This window comes from Microtus ochrogaster, linkage group LG5, assembly GCF_000317375.1.
Source record: "Microtus ochrogaster isolate Prairie Vole_2 linkage group LG5, MicOch1.0, whole genome shotgun sequence".
NCBI lineage: Eukaryota > Metazoa > Chordata > Mammalia > Rodentia > Cricetidae > Microtus > Microtus ochrogaster.
The window spans coordinates 51160869-51181067 of record NC_022031.1 but is presented as its reverse complement, the minus strand read 5'-3'; the positions used below and the strand labels follow the sequence as shown (position 1 = coordinate 51181067).

Here is a 20199-nt window from a genome sequence, read left to right as displayed (position 1 = left end):
GGAGGGAAATGGGAGGCTGTGGCGGGGAAGAGACAGAAATCTTTAATAAATAAATTTAAAAAAAAACTGTTTCCAAGAGTAAAATTTGGAACCCAAATTAGAAGTTCTTCAACGTATCTTTCTGGGAGGAATTATATTTCGTACAGAACATGAGGGGGTATTCAAAGGCCATCTTAAATCCGGAGATCACTCGAGAGTATAGAAATGGTCTACTGTATTATGCTTGAAACATATGGAGCAGTATGTATGCCACCTGTATGAACTGTGGAAAGAGTAGTTAGAAATTACACCCCAAGGAAGTGCCTCCTCCCCCCTTTCCTCTTTATGAAATACTGTATCATCCCATTCCTTTGCTGATAGCATATAAATCAAAAGAGGATAACTGCACTGCTGACCTTGTCAAATATTTATGTCTCCGTCAGGTGCCAGTCCATGTCCACCCAGCCTTTACCCCACCCTACCTCTTCCCAATTGGAGAAGTGGCCATCAGCTATACCGCAACCGACTCATCTGGTAACCAGGCCAGCTGCACGTTCCACGTCAGGGTTATTGGTAAGTCTTCTCCAAATCATGCGGGTGGTTTACAAAAACAATCCGCGTGTAGTCATCAGTGTCCTCTGCCCAGTCTTTCCTCCTGGAATTAAAACCATCAGGTCCCTTTCTCACTGAAGCCCTACGTATCCTGTAACTGTCACTGTGTCTATTTCTTGCCAGGTGAGCACTTTGGAAAGTTCTGGATGGCTGCTACCTCTCTCTTCTTTCTTACCATTTATCCGCAGTCATTCAAGCTTAGACTCTGTTCCCTTTATGCCTCAGGATTGTATTATTGCCAAAGTCGCCAGCAATCTCTCCTGCCATTCCTGTGATCCCCTTCTAGACCTATGTTTGAATGTTGAACATCTGAGATTCTTAATCATTTTTTAAAATACATACAAATGTTTATGAGATCACTTCATAAAGGGTTCTCTAAGCTTATTTGAATTTTTTTAAAAAATCTAATGGGAAACAAACATATTTCACTGTAGAAGTACTTTTACTCAGGTGTCATTTAACTTTTCAACCTAACAACAAATATCAAACTTGAAAAATACTTTAAACTTGTCAAAGGTTATGATGTTTATTATATAACATGCTGTCATATTTTTCTGAAAGAAATTATACTTTGTACAGAACACGATGGCGGCATTTAAAAGTCATCCTGAGATCCAAAGATCAAGTGTGCTTGGACTGTGCGATTTTCAGTTCTTATTTTATAGGATCTTTCCTCAGAGTTTATTGGTAGTCACTGCTTTCTTGCCAGCATTTTCTTCTCCCGTGGCTTCTCTGTAGTCAGTCTTTGCTGGGTATTCCCTCCTCTCCCCCCCACACACACACTTGTCTTAACTATTCTTCTTTTTCTCTTCTCTAACCCTTTGGTCCTTCCGTACTTACAATTCCATTTTTAAATGTTCATCTAAAAACAGATACGCTTAGATGATCTTGGAATGTTGATTTGTAATTTTGTTGTGGGTGAATGATGGCTGCTTTCCAGACTCCATGGTTAACCAGGAGTTGACTTGACTCAGTGTTCTCAAACAGCTCTGACCTGCCAGGAGCATTTCTCCCTTCTTTGCTTTATTAAGCTCTTTGCTTTGAGTGCCTCTGTTCTGTCCAGAGGAGACTTGCATATGAACAAAAGGGACTCAATTGCTGGTTTATGATTGGCAATCTAAAACCCCTAAGCCAACATTACTATACTCATGAAATGGCAAGTGAGCAAAAAAGACAGAAGTTGAGCATCTACTTGTAAAATATAGGTTAAAACAGAATTACATGTATTCCGGGGGTACAACTCATTTGATTTCAGAATGTGCTTTTATGCACAGACCCAAATGTCTTGGCCTTAATGCTATAACTACAAGTTATTAACTTAATAACCTCAGGTGAATTCCTTAAGTTTGTCTGGCCTATGTCTCACATAAAAAAATAGTAATTTGTACTCTCTCCTTCAGACTTCAAAGGTGTATAATTAAGAACACTTTGAACATGTAAAATCTATAACCAGATTGTAATTCCTTCCTGTGAAATTTCTTTACTGTCATATATATTTTATATATGTGTGTGTGTGTGTATATATATATATATATATATATATATATATATATATAATAATTTCACTCCATTCAATCAGTACTTTAAAACGTGACTTCCCATCCTACCTCAATGTCATCTATTCCAGGCACACTTCTGTGGTTGTGATAAAACATCCTGATCAAAAGCCATTTAATGAAGGATAGGACTTGTTTGGAGTATAATTCCAGGTTGCGAGTTAATCACTGGGAGGGAAGTTGAGGCAAGAACCAAAGCAGCTGGTCACATCACATCTGCAGTCAAGAGCAGAGAGAAGCAAATGCACCCATGCTGCCTGCTTGCTTGCTTCTGCTCAGCTGGCTTTCTTCATGCTTACACAGTTCAGAACCCCTGTCTAGGGAGTGCTACCACGTACAGTTAGGGTGAGTCTTCCCATTGTCGAGATGGGAACCAGAACAGACTCACACAGGCAGGCCCAACAGCTCATGGCCCCGCAGCTGAGACTCAGATGATGCTAGATTATGTCAACTGACGGTTAAAAACTCACCAGCATGCATACACGCAGAAAGAATATTGTATACATAATAAATAAATAAATAAATAAATAAATAAATAAATAAATAAATAAATAAATATTTGAAAAAAAAACTCACCAGCATGCCACCCTTCGATCTGAATTCGAATGTGTAGTAATCGAACTTGAAGGTCACAGTCTGTGCTTCCAACCATGTTTGACGGCTCATCTTTAATAAGCCAGTTAAAGGAGTCAGATCAGTACCAGAAAGAAAAAAAAATTAATTCACTGTGGCCACATTGGAAAGATGGATAAAGAGATCCAGCAAACCCCCCAAGTCTGTCTCTAGGGCCCTGAAGTGAGGTTAGAGTTTAAGTGATTGACCAAGCATCTGAACATCTAAGAAGTTCACTTCAAAGAGTGGCCCCACCCACCACTGACCCATCATTGGCTGGGCTTCGTCCTCATCCTGGAAGATGTCCAACAAATTGTTAGCGCTGTGTGAAATCTCTTTCTGGGAGACAAGCTCCCTCTCTGGCTGGTGCCTTTCCCTTCTCCGAGCACAAGATTACCTGGGAACATTTGGGGTCTGCTACTTCACTGTCTGCTAAACTGGGAGGTAGGGGTTTCCTTGGAAGACCTTCGTTTCTACCAAGCTGGTTACAGTTGTTCTAAAGAGCAGTCATGACTTCTTTGTCCTATTCTTTGTTCTGCAGACGTGGAACCACCTGTCATAGATTGGTGCCGATCTCCACCTCCAATCCAGGTCTTAGAAAAGGAGCACTCTGCCAGCTGGGATGAGCCTCAGTTCTCAGACAATTCCGGTGAGGACACACAGACCTTGTCAGCTGGGTAGTGCTGGCCAGACTTTACTCTTAAAAATGTATTCAGCTGGCAAAATACATAACAGCTAAGAAGAATGAGAAACGGCACCGATTAGTGTATTTTGATACACATACAATTGAACATTAGCATCTTGCTTGGCTGTTGGTCTCTTTATTTAATACTCACTGGGCTTTATTAAACCTTTGCTAGGTTTTGAACACACAGGTTTTAATGGGTTTACTAAATTGAGTCTATGGTGTCCTGGAAATATAAAAGATGAGCTCCTGATGGCATCCCCAGTCAAATTCTGTGTATTCACATTCATTCCCAAGTGTTAGATGAATAAATTACAACAGGTCATAGGAAGGTTGGGGGAAACCCAAGCAAATGTCATTGAAATTCATTTTAAAAACTTTCCCTCAGTCGGGCGGTGGTGGCGCACGCCTTTAATCCCAGCACTCAGGAGGCAGGGGCAGGTGGATCTCTGGGAGTTTGAGGCCAGCCTGGTCTACAAGAGCTAGTTCCAGGACAGGCACCAAAGCTACAGAGAAACTCTGTCTTGAAAAACCAAAAAAAAAAAAAAAAAAAAAAAAAAAACTTTCCCTCAGACAACAAGAAAAGTTGGATCAGTTTCTTAAACTGTCAATATTCTAACAGAGCGAGTCAAAGATACTTCTGTTCATCAAAAGTCCTTAATTTTGTAGGACTTTTGAGTCTATTGTTTCTCTGCTACAGCCCAAGTATCAAATTTTGTATTCTCTAGTAGCAGACAAGCCACGCTAAGTGGCTTGCTCAGCCAGCTTGCACGAACTGAAAAATGAAAGCGCCTCAGATGAAAAGGTGATGTCAGAACTGTGGAGGGATGAGACTCAGGAATCACACCTTTTCTTCCCTTCCTAGGGGCGGAACTGGTCATCACCAGAAGTCACACCCAAGGAGACCTCTTTCCTCACGGGGAAACTGTTGTGTGGTATACGGCCACTGACCCCTCGGGCAATAACAGAACCTGTGACATCCACATTATCATAAAAGGTACTCTCTCCACTCTCCGCCAGACCCTCCCCCAGCCTAGCTGACCTTTGGTCTGTGTGATCACTGCCGTCCTCTGTTTGGGGGTGGGGGAGATAGGCTGTGAGTGCTGAGTCTTTCAAGTGACCCGTTGTAAGTTTCCAGTTAGCATCCTTGAGCTTGTGACAGGTCTTCTTTGAGGGTGGCCCTTAATTCCTGTGTCAACTAAAGAACCAGTTAGAAAGGGATTTCTTGAGTTGTCTTAGATGATATGGACTGGAGAGCCCAACTGTGGTTCCTGCACACTTGTGTGGTGCAGAGAACCCAGTCATTGCTCAGTTCAAGAAACTGGAAGCTTGAGGGTGTATCCTGCATCCTCCGGATGCAATCCCAGTCCAGTGATGAAGGCCTGGAAGTTCCTCGGAGAGTCACTGGGATACTAGAGGGCTGAAAGAACCTGGATGCATCCAGGAGTGCCAGCAGTAATGGCAGATGCACTAGTTCCGGAAGAATGGACGTACCTGCTAGCTTTCTCTTCCTCCCTTTACCCCGCCTCCCAGCTTATCGGACGGGACTGGTGCATTCAGGGCAGGTCCTTCCCCCTGTTGATGACTCTCCCATTTGCCCAGTCACCTTCTCTGACATTACTAATCGTGTAGGCGTCACTCCACCCAGTCAAGTTCACAGTCAAGGTTCACCATCACAACTGCAGCTTTCTGAACCTTTTCCCCCATGACAATGCAAAGCATTGCTTAAAAGACCCCAAAGATGTCTTTGCCACATAATGTTACCCAGGTTTTTTTTATTCAAGCACTTATGCCAGAAATGACAGTGTAAGGTCAGATATATGTTTACCTTCTCATAAAATGTGCAAGACTCCTCACTGCACATCGGTACAACCATCCAATGTCTGCCTACAATACAAGGAACCAAAAGTAGTCAGTGCCGCTCTCCCAGCTGAGGACCCTTGAGAAAATGTTCCTAGGGCTAACATGGAGGAGTTCTTAGCTCGGCTTTAATTCCTGGACTATGCTGCCCCAGAACTATAACTGAATAATACAGTGTTATTTTGACACAGGTTCTCCCTGTGAGGTTCCCTTCACCCCTATAAACGGGGACTTTGTCTGTGCCCAGGACAGTGCTGGAGTCAACTGTACCCTGAGCTGCCGGGAGGGCTATGATTTCACAGAAGGGTCTATGGAGAAGTATTACTGCGCCTTTGAAGACGGTGTCTGGAGACCGCCGTATTCTACTGAGTGGCCTGACTGTGCTAGTAAGTTCCAGTTCTGCACCTTTCCAAGGGCACCATCGTGTGCTTTTCTGCGCGTTACACAGAGGGAAAAAAAGTGCTTTATAATGAGAATTAGCAGGGAGGGTGTCATGAATCGGCAAGGTGTATGGTTTAAAATATTAGTCACCAGAGTCTTTTGGAGAGTGGGTAACTATCTTGCCCAGGCAGAACTATTTTGAGTTACTTAAAAATGCTTGAAGAAGTTTATGAACATGAAATTCTCAGTGTGAAAGCACGGATATGAAGTTTCTTAGTGAAAGAGCTTATGTAACTTAATATCCAATGTAGGTGATATAATACAGTAGATTGTGTGGTGTTTTTAGATTTAACTTTGATTCAGAGCTGCTAATTCTAAGAGTGGTGGTGAGTGGAGAGTGGGGGGGGGGGGTGCTAGGGCTCGAACCCCTGGGTTACAACATCCTAGACTTTAGAGTCTACAGTGCACAATGCCCACAATGCATACTTGCTACAAGAGCAAAGTTGCCTCTGTAGAAATTATACTTTCAAAGATTATGACTACACATAACAGTCATATGTCTGTTTTAAATGTCTGTTAGTTGAAAATACAAACACATGATAAAACTTATATCAATGCAAACAACTTTGATGTAGTCAAGATCAAAGGATCTCTTAGTCTCCTCAGTTCTCCTTTTCTCTTAGAACTGGAGGTTACAGAATACTCAAATGAGTCAAAGCAAACTCATTTGGGCAGAGGAGCCCAGCACCACCGGGCTGTGGTTTACTGTGGCCAGTGGATGCCTGGAACCCTTCACTGCCACCTCTCCACAGTCTTATAAATCTTGTCAGAAACAAAAGAAAAGCAGCTTTAAAATCCTTCTGAAGTTGGCATACAAAACATTAGCCGTCACTGTACAATTGCCACGCATATGTCATGACCCTTTGTGGAACTGGTCCTCCTCTGGGATCCCGGTTTAGATTCCGTTTCCTCATAGCTAAACCTCTGGGCTGGAGATATAGGTCAGTGATAGAGCATTTACCGAGCGCAAGAACGAGAAAGGGGAGGAGAGAGGAAAAGAGGAGAGGGAAGGGAAGGGGAGGGAAAGTAATTGCACGTGTCTTGGAAACTCTACCCAACTGAAGCTGCATCCCCTAAACTTTTCTAGTCAAACGTTTTGCAAACCACGGGTTCAAGTCCTTTGAGATGCTGTACAAAACAACTCGCTGTGACGACATGGATCTGCTTAAGAAGTTTTCGGCAGCGTTTGAAACCACCCTGGGGAAAATGGTATGTCACCAGGGGGCCTTGGCTCTATGAGGGACACTTAGGACACCACTAGGCTGTCTTAACTTCTCTGGATTGTTTGCAACTGTCGTTCCTAGTCCTGAATGTGCCTCTCTCTGGGATCCAAATTCGTATGTAGAATTACTCATTGAGTTTAGACTTCTGAATTCAGTCTGCATTAAAATGTTAAGTTTTTGAAATACCATGAACCAAAAAGTTTAAAAAGAGTTTAGGATCTTCGTGATTTAAAAATACTTGTCTTATTTTTAAAGTCTGATAGAAAATGTCCAAAATGATGTTATATTATTTTATGATAAGAATAATCGAACTTTTAAAGATCTTCTTTTTTGTTGTTGCATTTTGGTTTGATTTTGGGGTTTGAGAGAGGGTCTCACTATGTAGCCAAGGCTGGCCTTGAACTGCTGCTCTTCCTGCCTCCACCTCTCTAGGAATGGGATTACACTGCAGCATTTCTCAAGCTGTGGGCCACAACCTCAATGGGGTTGAACCTAAGACCGTCTTCATATCAGATCTTTATATTATGATTCATAGCAGTAGAAAAATGAGTTATGAAGTAGCAATGAAAATATTTTGTGACTGGGAGTCAACACAACATGAGGGCCTACATTAAAGAGTCACACCATTAGGAAGGTTACAGACATGTACTGCCACACCCAGTATGTGTTATGGACGTTGTATCCAGGGCTTCATGCATACGAGGCAAGCACTCTAGCACGTGAGCTACATCCCCATCCAAAAGGATTTTCTATTTTATGTGGTTTTGTTTTGGTTTCGAGACAGCAGCGCAATGCACGTAACTGAATCGAATGTCTAGAAGGCAGGAAACATGCTTTTGTCTGCCAGGATGGATGAAGATTTGTGGATTTGCTAATAATACACATTTTAAAGCGCAGCTTGCGAAATGCCAAGTGTTGTTATAAAGATGTCCAATGTATTAGCTGGCATAGACTTAACAAGCTCTTGTTTTAAAATGGTTTGCTTAAGTTGGTAGAACCAAATTCCCAATAGGAAAATCACAGACATCATTGCCAGCAAATAGAGGGAACACTGTGTTCATCTGGTCATTGCGAGTTCAGGGCAAGGGTACGCTCACAGCATTGCACCCTAGCCCAAACTATTCCTCAAGTAATAAATAGAACTCACAATTGAAAACTGTGTCGAAGTGGCTTTCTTTTGTCTAAAACAAACAGTAATAGGTTAAAGATAGTAAAAATGGAGCAGAATGTGTTATTAATGTACATTCATTTCATTGGTATTTAGTCAACGTCTATGTTTTATGGGATTAAGCTGGTCAAGCCTTTTGCACTCAGATTTCACATCCTAATGAATGGAGGATTAATAAATTACAGGGGAAATATGCAGCAGGCCAGGTGGCAAGTGCTATAGGATAAAACAATGCAGAGTGTGGGAAATTTCACCAGCAAGTATCCTGTTTGAAAGAGGATTAAAGGGATAAGATGTTGAGCCGGGCAGGAGAAACAGCAAGCACAGAGGCCCCGAGGCAGGAATGTGTTTGAGAATCTGAAACACTACTGAGTTCAAAGTGGCAAGAGCAGGTGTAGCGAGGGTAGTGGAGTGAGTTAGGGTAAGAGATGCTCCAAGAGTTCATGTGAGGCAGAGAAAACAGGAGTGAGAAGGAAAATCAGACTGTGGGGAGCCGTCGGAACCACTGCCAAGACTTTCCCTGCACTCTGTGATGGAAAGCCATGGACATAGGCCAGTTTTCTGACCACCTCGGTCAGTAGGAGGTGCAGAAGGTGGGAGCGTGTTAGATGATCACACAGAAAACTAAAGCAAGAAAGGGGTGTTGGCTTGGGTAGCATTAACAATTGCAAGAAATAAGAGCATTGGAGGATATCAGCAGACTCTGTTGATCTAGCTGAGGGACAGGATGCAGACTATGAAAGGAAGAGAACAGGCAGGAAGCCGAGCAGACAGAAGCACAGCTGTAGGCTGTGTGCTCCCGTGTGGGCCGGAAGTGAAGAAAAGAAGAACCTTCACTGATTTTCATTTGACTCGTGGAGCAAAAGTGATCACCAGTGCACAGGGATGGGGAATAGGGGAGAAGAATGAGGAGAGAGAAAGGCAGGGCAGTTTTTAGGTGACCTTAACTGACCTTGAGTGAAATGTGATAGGATTGGCAAAAGCAGAGGTTGGAGATTCTCTCAAGCCGTAGTCAGGTGAGGGGGGGGGGGGTGGAAAGGGCAGGGAGGAAGGGGGGAAAAGGTGAGAAAGGAAGTAGTCACTTCAACCTGTTTACGGTTATCTAGCAAACAGAGCAAGAAGGAACCCAAGTGAGCAGGCATTTCCCAGGAAGGGGTTATTTCACAGGAATGGACCTAAGGCAGATAAAGGGAAGATGGGAGGGGCTGAGGGAGAGAGAAGGCAAGAGACTTCACTCAATACAAACCCCAAGGAGGCCAAAGAAGTGCTGGATTCTTGAGCAGAGGAGAGGACGGTGTTGCTGGTGGTGACATAAAGTGGCCACAGGAGTGGTGACGTCAGACAACTGGAGGATTAAGCGAGAAGAGGAAGCTAAGGGATGGGAGAGCAGCCAGGAGCGAGAATGATTGAGTAAGAAACGGTGTTCACAACAGCACAGCTACAAAGGACAGTGAGGGTGGAGCTGGCAACCTTCCAGGCTTCAAGGAGGCAACAGGGAACAGGATGACCTAGAAATAGGAGGAAAGTGTAGGACCATGCTTCCACTTGCAGACCTGCAAGATGTGGGTTTGTGATGGTTCCAGAACCATCCTCTGAAAAAATAGTCCCGAAATCTGGAAAGTTGTGCTTCATTTGGAGCAAAGATAAAGAGGATGTAGAGAAAATATGACTTTGGCAACTTTTCTTTTACTGACTTGAGTTTCAGGGAACACAAAGGAGAGCTGGGGAAGAAGAGGAGAGGGAAACAGAACCTTACAGAAGGGAGTTGCCCTAGTTAAGTTAGGGTTTCTTTCCTTTTTCTTTTTTCATTTTCTTTTTCTTTCTTGGTTTTTCGAGACAAGGTTTCTCTGTAGCTTTGAAGAGCCTGCGCCACCATGGCCCAGCCTAGTTAGGGTTTCTATTGCTGCAAAGAAACACCATGACCAAAAGCAAGTTGGGAAGGACAGGGTTTATTTGGATTACACTTCTACAATATAGTCCATCATTGAAGGAAGTCAGGACAGGAACTCAAACAGGGAAGAAATCTGGAGGCAGGAGCTGTTGCAGAAGCCATGGAGGAGTGCTGCTTACTGGCTTGCTCATCATGGCTTGTTCAGTCTGCTTTCTTATTGAACCTAGGACCACCAGCCCAGGGATGGAGGCATCCACAATGGGCTGGGCCCTCTCCCATCCAGTCACTAATTAAGAAAATGCTCTACAGCTTTCTCTTACAAAGGGATTTTCTCAATTGAGGGTCCCTCCTTTCAGATGACTCTAGCTTATGCCAAGATGACATAAGATTAGCCAGCACAGGGGTTAAAGAATCTATACCATGGTAGTCTCAAGTCAGAGTCCTGGGCTTCCTCTGGTGGGTGACAGAAATGGAGATTAAAAAGTCTGAGTTTAATCCTGATGGCCTGAGACAGTGAGAGGCTGTAGGTGAGAGGGAGGGAAGAAGGAAGGGAGGAGGGAGAGAGGGAAGGAGAGAGAGAGAGAGAGGGATGGAGGGAGGGAGGGAGGGAGGGAGGGAGGGACGGACGGACGGACGGACGGACGGACAGACGGACAGACAGACGGACAGTAGGAGGCAAAGAACTTTTCCTTACATGTAGAGTTCTGGAAACACGAAGGGCCTTTCCTCTTCTCTGGCTAATGGGAAGTGAGGTCCAGGAGAGCCAGGAGCTCAGCAGAAGCACAGAGGGGATGTGATTTCCATGCTCTTCCTCTTCCTCTGCAGGTCCCGTCCTTTTGTAGTGATGCTGGTGACATTGACTGCAGACTGGAGGACCGGACCAAAAAATACTGCATCGAATATAATTATGACTATGAAAATGGCTTTGCAATTGGTAATGGCATTATGGTGGGGTGCAGGATGTATCAACAAAATGAAATTACTCCACAGGAGTGGTGAAAAAGAGGAAAAAAAATTTAGCTTTTGTTAATTTATTCTTCAAGTGTTTTAGGATGGCTATATAATCTGATCATGTAATAATTCATTATGAATATCATAAATTTTGGTATGAAATGAACCATTTTCAAATATTAGCCAAAGCACTTCAGGATAAAGGTCACCTTGTGATGGCAATTTAAAAATTGGCTTATCACATAATGTAATCATAACAGTCAGAAAGTATTTAAGCAGTGATTTTCATCTGGCATCCATCCAATTGGCCTTGCAAGTAAGCCAATGATTCAAAATAATTATACATGAGACGTATCCATATTTCTCACCCAGGTTATAAAATCCAGTTATTAAAATCTAGTATCTAAGCCTAAGCATAATTTCACTCCACGTAGACTGAAATTTTCTCTCCAGGAGTTTCTAAGTCTGGTAAATCAATTTTCCATAATTGCCCCTTAGCTGTTGTGGGGAACTATGTAGCTGAAATCACTAAAATATCAACCCCAGCTTTTTACATACATACAGAAAGCAAACAAATCCTTGAAGACAGTTTCCCTAGGTGGCAGGCTCATGAACACAGCAAACCTGAAAAGGACATAGTTAAGGTCAGTGTGGCCAGGACAACATGGATGTCACTTAATTGGCTGACACACTGGGGTTTTGTAATGAGTCAGATATTAAACCAGGCGCTGCATATAAACTGTCCCATCTTATTACAGACAATGAAGTCAGGCTCATTTCTCCATCTATTAATGAAGGAATCAGAGTTCAGAAAGATGAAAGCAGCTGGCCCAGGTTATACAATCACGCGTCACACCTCATGGAGTGAAAATCTGGTGTCTGGCTGTTAATCACAGCACCAGCAGGGCCACCTCGCAAGTCACACACAGCCATGTCTTCTCCAGCGACACGAACATTACAGGCTGCCCTTGCCAGCTTCCCCACCTTGAATACAGGAGGCAGATCTTTTACTATGTTCGTTAAGCTTATAAAGCCATTTTTAAATGGAGGAAGGATATGGAAGAGAAATAGGAAATGATGAGGCTCCCACACCTCCTCCCTATTTCCCTCTGAGGTGAGAATAATCACCTGGGAACTGAAAGATCCCCGAAATCCTATATACTCTCAGAGGTAAATGGGTAATGGTCTCTAAATTAAAAGCAAAATACCCCCACAACGACAATTTAAGGTGATGGGCCAAATCCACTGTATGCCAGGGGCAATTGAATAGTTACTGCAGGCAGTTTGACTTGTGACATTAGAACCTGAACACGGAGGAAGATGTGCCCTGTCTGATCTCTTGTTTCTCTGCCTCAGGACCAGGGGGCTGGGGTGCAGGTAACAGGCTGGATTACTCTTACGATCACTTCCTGGATGTTGTACAAGAATCACCTCCAGGTGTGGGCAAAGCAAGATCGGCACGGATTAAAAGATCGGCCCCATCATCTGACCCCAAAATTCAGCTAATTTTTAACATCACAGGTAAGGATAAACTTTCCATTTGCCGAAAGAGTAGGAAGTGAAATTCGGGGTTGGGAGGCTCGTTCTGAACTCTTTTGTGCCTTGTGTTTATTAGGAGGTGGCCCTGGAGAGAACTAGAGAGAGCGTGGCCAGCTCAATGTGGCCACAGTTTGCGGTTTAGGGTCACAGATGCGTTTTCTGATCCTTGCAGTAACCAATACCAGCTTTACTTGCATGTTGACAGGATGAACTTAGACCTGTTTTAAACAGTAAGAGTATAGACTAATTCATCCTGTCATGATGAAGTCCCTCAACAGGTGATGGTAACACAGTGTCTCAGAAAAGGACTCAAACATACATATTTCGTTCTTAATACAGCCCACATGTGACCTATTTAGTGAAAACTGATTGGCCTTATTCTGAATTAATTTCTTTCTCTGAAGGACTTTAAGATACGATTTCGTTGGCGGCAAAAATGAGTATTACAGTTAGCACCTAACAGACCCTTTGCGTGGGTGTGAGTGCATGCGTGTGTGAGTGTGAATGTGTTGTGTGCACATGCATGTTTAATGGTGTTGCGTTTTTATCTCAGCTAGTGTGCCCCTGCCGGAGGAGAGAAACGATACCCTTGAATTGGCAAATCAGCAGCGACTCATCAAGACCTTGGAAACCATCACCAACCGCCTGAAAAACACCCTGAATAAGGAGCCCATGTATTCTTTCCAGCTTGCCTCGGAGATGGTGGTGGCTGACAGCAATTCCCTGGAGACAGAGAAGGCCTTTCTCTTCTGCAGACCGGGATCTGTGCTGAGGGGGCGCATGTGTGGTAAGCCTCCCCTGGGACCCAGCTGTTTACTGTGCCCAGGGTCAAATGGCTGGGCACAGATATTTTCCAAGTGTGTAGAACGAACATTGATAGGAAACAGGCATTTTACATTGTTGTGTGGCTGCTACCACACTGTGTTGTCTCAAGAACCTGAGTGTACACGATTGTTGAAGACAAGCAAAGTGTTTTATGTGGGGGAAACAAATCTTATTTTCAACTCTAGTTCTTTAAACCTCATAGTGGTGCAGGAGAAACGGCTCAGCATCCACATTTGGCAGCTCACAGCCGCTGGGAACATTAGCTCCAGGGGTTCTGATTCCCTCTTCTGGGTCCCACTGACACTTGTGTGCACAACACACACACACACACACACATACACACACACAAATAAATAAGTAAACAAAAATAAATCTTAAAAACAAATAAAGCCTCATGACATTTTATCTATTATTTCAACAATAGCCCACACATTTGACCATTTTTTTGTATATCAGATACACACCTCTTCCAGTTAATCTTGTTCAGCATCTCTATGTTGTATGATTAATATTAATACACAGTACAGATGAGAAAAGTGAAGCCAGAGAGGTTAAGGACATACTCACAGAAAGTGATATAGCAGAGATTTCCAAACTACACAGCCAATTCTAAAATCTTGACTTTTTTTTCAATTAGGGCAAAATTCACACAAAGAAGTACTTTGAAATGTACAATTCAATGGCGTTAAGTTCATTCTCAGGGTGCAACCATTACTTCTGTCTACTTTCAGAACATCTTCAAACTCTTGTCCTCGCTAGTCATTCCCCACTCTTCCTCCCTGTCTCCTTAACCCTACACTACACAGCTACATCACAGTCTGGATTAACTCCAGCCTGATTCCTAAAGAGGCCACTGCACATGCACGTGAGTGTGCACGCGCGCACACACACACAAAGACAGTCAATGACATGAATCCCATGTTAGTCTCCCTTAAATCATGCCCTTGTATTCTGTCTGGGGAAACTCCTTTGACAGTTTTTACTGCCATCTGATGTCATTTGTTTTTTCCCTGGTGTGTCAAAATCAGCTCATCAGAGCTGTTAATATGACCCTACTCGGGTCTCTTTCCCACTCTCTGAGAACAAGCAGGAATCGTCTGGACTACCACTTCTCCCGTCTCGGTGGGGTCTTCAGACACCCTGTGCTGCGTCAGAAAGCCTGGGCCATGTCAGATAGCCTGCACATGGCAGTTTGGGGATGGAGAATTCGAAATCTGTTTTTAACAAGCACCCAGGTTCTAGCTGTAACCACAAGCGTCCCCAAGTCACCAGGCATAGAGTTCAAGTGTCTCTCTTTACTAACAGCCAGATCAGTGAGTTTTTCTATTTGACCTCAGAACGTCCATGCTACTACAAGTTATAGAGTGGGCCTGTTTTCTTGGAGCCCCTGGATTAGAGGATGCCTTCATAGGATGAGAACTCCTCTAGACATGGTGAAGGCTCTTCCTCACCTGTTTCGATCCTGCCATATCGACTTGTCTCTTGTCTCTAGAAATGACACTGTCATGGACACGTTGTTTAGTTTTATGGGAGCCGGGAGCATGCAGAGAGAAAATTTAGAAAACATTTGCAATATCACAAAGCCATCATGAGCTCATCTAAATATTCATTATTTTATCCTTGTCCTCTGGCAGGTTTTTTATTGTTGTTAATTATGTATTTTCTATAATGCTATGGTTGGTCATAGCTTTCCTCCATTGTTTAAAGCCCTGTTACAGCATCAGTAAAACTTATGCATCTCCTCAAAATAAATATCTACCACTTGGGTTTGTAGAAACATATTTCTGGAAGGTCTACTCACTGTGGCTGTAAAACTCTGACAGTAAAATTTCACACATGAATAATAGTACCTAGACACAAGCTTCATAAGAAGAAAAGAATCCAAGGGTGTCGTGGTGAGGGGATCTGAATTTCCTGGCTGTTTTCTCCACAGTCAACTGCCCCCTGGGAACCTATTACTCTCTGGAGCACTCCACCTGTGAAAGCTGCCTGATGGGATCCTATCAAGATGAGGAAGGGCAGCTGGAGTGTAAACTGTGTCCCCCCAGGACTCACACAGAGTATCTCCACTCGAGAAGCATCTCCAAATGCAAAGGTACAGGCTTACAGGCTTGGACCGAGACCGGCTGGATTTCTTGTCCAGTTGCAATGGGAGAAAGGTTTCTTTGTCTATCACTTGGTCTTGTCAAGGCTCCTGCATCAAAAGATAAATTAACAGGAGACAATCAAGCTCATTGATTTAGTCGATGTGTTATGTGGCACGGGAGCCTTTAGACGTGAAGACACAGCGAACCTAGGAAATGTGTGCATCATGTCGTGTTTGATGATGAGTTTGCTCATTGTGTCGTATGCTTCTTTCCAGCTCAGTGTAAGCAAGGCACCTACTCCTCCAGTGGGCTCGAGACCTGTGAGTCATGTCCGCTGGGTACTTATCAACCAGAATTTGGATCCCGGAGCTGCCTCTTATGCCCAGAAACCACCACGACTGTAAAAAGAGGAGCTGTAGACATCTCTGCTTGCGGAGGTTATCATTGATGCCTTGGATGTTTATATTTATTTACATGTTAAGTTCTCTGCGTGGAGGAGTGGGATGCTTTTAACAAAACTAAATGTCCACAGTATGCGAAGAATGTAAATAACTGTCTCTTCGTGGGGAGTTCCTTTCTCTCAGCTGCTCGGCACTTCAGGATAAACAATGGGCTCTCTGAGTATAGCACAAGGCTTCTATCCCAGGCCTCAGTAATACACATGAGGCTTCCTGGTACCATAGAAATACAGGTTTCTGGGTGCTGTCCTCAGAATTTTGGTTCACTGGGTGTAACGTGCATTTCTATCTGGTACTCAGGGAATACCTACTTTTACGAGTTCGGGGCTCACACTGTGGCAAGCACTGGCTTCAACACTCCACTTTGAATATGTCTAATACCCCAACTGAGTACAGTCAGCCAGCCAGAAATTCCTGAAGATGTAAACAAAACTAGAAGATTAAAAGCTTCACACTATCTCAAAACCAGAACGGAGAGTCAGTTATGGGCTGCAGAGGTGGCTCAGTCACTGAATGCTTGTTGTACAAGCATGCAGACCTAAGTTCAAATCAGCAGCACCAACGTGAGAAGCCAAACATGGCAACACACGTGTAATCTCAGAAGTGGGAGGCAGGGACAGGAGGATCTCTGGGGCTTACTGGCCAGCCATTCTTATCCACCAATGATCTCCAGGTTCAGTGAGAGACCCTGTTTTAAACAATAAGATGGATAGTGACAGAGGAAGATACACACACAGAGACACACAAATGTATACACGTGCATGAACACATATACAAATGCATACACACACGTGAACACATACAGATATATACATACACATGAACACATACACAAATGTATACCTACACGCGAATACACACTAATGTGTATATACATACGAACACACACACACACACACACACACACACACACACCAGCCTGTTGCTAGAAACTCTGAAAGTTCATTTCCCTGTAATGCTAGTGGAGCTGTGTTCACAAGGAAAGGTTGCAGGGCTGTCTCTACAGTACCACACAGAGTTGCAAGCAGGCCTGCATGGTGGCTCTTAGTGCGCCCTCCCATCCCCCGTACTCTGGCGTAAAAGCCTAAAGTTTATGGCAAGCCAGAGAGTATGAAAATGGTTTCTTATTGAAAGGTTGCTGTTCCTAAGACCCAGCCTGCTCTGTACCAGTTCTCCAGGCTACACAGCAAGCCATGCACACACATTCTTACTGAGCTACAGCCATCCACAGCTACAGCAACCAGAAAGAGACTTGAGATTCCTCGCTGCTGGCAGAGTGGGCAGTTTACCTGGAGCAGTGGAAGGGTATGCCAGAGCTGCGTCTAACGAGACATCGTCCTCAGAAGTTAAGAGCCATAGGACGTAGGAGAATGGACGTTGAATGATAAGATTTATACATCTTCCCATTTGTTTAAACTGTCTCAGTGCACTAGGGTCATGGCAGATAAAAAATTTAGACAGATTTCTTGAGTGGTGTTCATCAATGTAATTTTCACCAAGAGTCAAGAAGAGAACTTTTTAGACCGTGGTTGAAGCCCATCCCATAAAAAATGCCTGTTGAGTCAAAGCAACCTCCAATTTTTGTTTTTATTGAAAAAAAAATCAAAGAATCACATTATGCTTAAAATGGATTTGCTAGACACTCTTTGATTTTGTTAATATATGAACTAATTTTGAAAGGAAGTCTGTAGAAAAATAATTCTGCCCCTGCTCCAACATCCTCCAACCACAAAACAACTGGAATTTTTGCAGGGAAGCGAGTTCATATTTGACTTTTCTTTTCGCTTTCTAAATAAGCTTTGAGGCTTGTCTAATGCCAGCTTTGCAATTAAGCAATTCTAGTTCCCAGAATGTGGCCGAAATTCTGGGAAATGCCCCATGTCTCCGAGTGTTCCTAGCACAGCTAGGCACATTCTTCTCAACACGGGCAAGCAGCAGGGATAACTTAGCTCTCTCTGTGGGCTTGGGCCAGCACTTTACAACTGACCCTCGCAGATTCTCTCTTGGTTTCAACTTCCTTCCCTCCTTTTTCTTGTCTTTCCTTCGCTCCATCTGTCTCTCTTTCATTATTACTTTCTTTCTATATTGTTTGATGTTTAGAGATGTGTCATTCTGTATTTTGCTGAGTTTACCTTACATTTCTTGAAAAGAAAATACCTGCTTTGTTTCAGCCTGCTCAAAATGGTCATAATCACTATAACAACCATATGTTATGCGTTACTACCATGCTTATACAATACAACCTGTATGCATCTGATCTTTTCTTACATACATGTCCTTTGGCTTGTGGCTAAAAATCTGAAAGTTCTTGGTCCCATAAACGACACCTGGTCGTCATTGTTGACACATCCACCCCAAAGGACCAGGATCTATATTTTATGAGGACCAGAATGATACCACCTCTCGCTCTGACCCTTTAGGGTGCATTAAGTGACCTCTGGCCTTGTCTTTGGAAACATATTAACTTATTCCTTTATTCATTTTTGTGTGTTTAAAGTGTGTTGCATGTGGCATGTTGCTATCATACTTATATGCCCACTGTAGTCCAACAAGTTCATGCATTGCACCGTCTCTGTGGGGTGGCTCCTGAAATCTGTTCTGAATTCTGTACTTCCCAGATTACAGCACAGTATTATCAAGTGTCCCATACATTTATTTAAAGGCCAAGTTTATTAAGCTCAATGGTTGTATTTGCTGTCCTTAACACCGCCAATTAACAATAATTTGCAAGGTAATATTTTTCCCAGGCCCTTTCAGTGTACTGTTTTAAATTTAACTTATTATTATCAATATTATTACTAATATTGGTAGTACAGGAAATTGCTGCATTCTTTCCCCATGGCCAGGACATTAACACATGCATGTTCTATGTATGTTTAGCTTTATATTATGTACTAAATCATACTGCAATGAAAACATGTGCCTTTGTTTACTGCATATATAAAGATATACCATTTTTCAATTTTCTTTTTTCTTCTTTCTTTGATTTTTTGAGGCAGGGTTTCTCTGTGTAACAGCCATGGCTATCCTGGGACTCACTCTGGAGACCAGGCTGGCCTAGAATTCACAGACATCCACCTGTTTCTGCCTCCCGAGTGCTGGGATTAAAGGCGTGCGTCACCACCGCCCGGTTCCATTTTTTGTCTTATACTATCAGCTGGCAAATTGAACTAGGTGTCTGGGACTTCCTTTTCCAATAGAAAGAGGGGATGCAAGTGTTTCAATAGCTTTCTCACAAGCAACAGCTAGGGAACTTATCTGAAATGTAATGAGTCATCTCACACACAATCTTTTTTTTTTTTTTCCTTTGTAGTGCCCTGTCCAGTAGGAGAATTCTCCCGCTCTGGGCTCACACCCTGCTATCCATGCCCTCGAGACTATTACCAGCCCAACGCAGGGAAGTCCTTCTGCCTAGCTTGTCCCTTTTATGGAACCACAACCATCACTGGTGCCACGTCTATCACGGATTGCTCAAGTGAGTTCTCAGACTTTATGCCGGGGTCTTGCCTGTGCCTCTCTGGTCTCTTCTGTGCTGAGCATCACCATGTCAGGTGGACTCGTAAATCAATTTTAGTACATTTATTATTTATGTACTCGTTTGTGTGCATGCATGTGTGTGCATGCATGTATATGTCTGTGCACATGTGTGCATATGCGCATGTGTATCCAGCAACACTCATGTGGAGGGCAAACACCAGCTTACAGGAATCACAACTTACAGCTTTCACCATGTGTGTCCTGGGATTGAACTCAGGCCACCATTCTTGATGGCAAGTGCTTTTACTCACGGAGCCGTCCTACCGGCCCCTTTTATGATCTTTTTGATGACAAGACTGGAAGAATTATTTTGGAAACTTTGCACTTGGTAACTTCCAAGTGTCTCTCTCAGAGTCTCGGATAGAAGGACATGCCACCCATGGCTGCTTTCCTGTTTAGTCGTACTGAAACAAAATACATGTGGCGTGACTCACTCTGCAACCAGATCTTACCCTGAGTATGTGGAGAGCGTTTAATTACAAGCCTCACCCACCACCCGCTGACAGTTTTGCCTGTTTGTCTTGTTAGGTTTTAGCTCCACTTTCTCCGCAGCAGAAGAAAGCGTAGTGCCCCTTGCAGCTCCTGGATACACCCAGAAGAAGTATGAAGTCGGCAGCCAGGCGAGTCTGACCCCTGCACGGAGCATTGTTATTGATGGGGTGCTTAGAAACTAATTTGCTGCCGGGCGGTGGTGGCGCACGCCTTTAATCCCAGCACTCGGGAGGCAGAGGCAGGTGGATCTCTGTGAGTTTGAGACCAGCCTGGTCTACAGAGC

General features: G+C 43.5%; 1 protein-coding gene across 1 annotated transcript in view; it reads left to right on the top strand.

Annotated features, from left to right (window-relative positions):
- Svep1 (sushi, von Willebrand factor type A, EGF and pentraxin domain containing 1) overlaps positions 1–20199 on the top strand; it is a 157199-nt gene that overhangs the window by 74708 nt on the left and 62292 nt on the right. The window contains exons 9-20 of the mRNA XM_005362216.3: positions 423–552; positions 3301–3408; positions 4310–4441; positions 5496–5690; positions 6833–6954; positions 10853–10961; positions 12335–12499; positions 13071–13304; positions 15276–15437; positions 15705–15866; positions 19201–19362; positions 19953–20044. Of these exons, the coding sequence (XP_005362273.1) occupies positions 423–552; positions 3301–3408; positions 4310–4441; positions 5496–5690; positions 6833–6954; positions 10853–10961; positions 12335–12499; positions 13071–13304; positions 15276–15437; positions 15705–15866; positions 19201–19362; positions 19953–20044 (1773 nt within the window). The remainder of the gene's footprint in view (positions 1–422; positions 553–3300; positions 3409–4309; positions 4442–5495; positions 5691–6832; positions 6955–10852; positions 10962–12334; positions 12500–13070; positions 13305–15275; positions 15438–15704; positions 15867–19200; positions 19363–19952; positions 20045–20199) is intronic.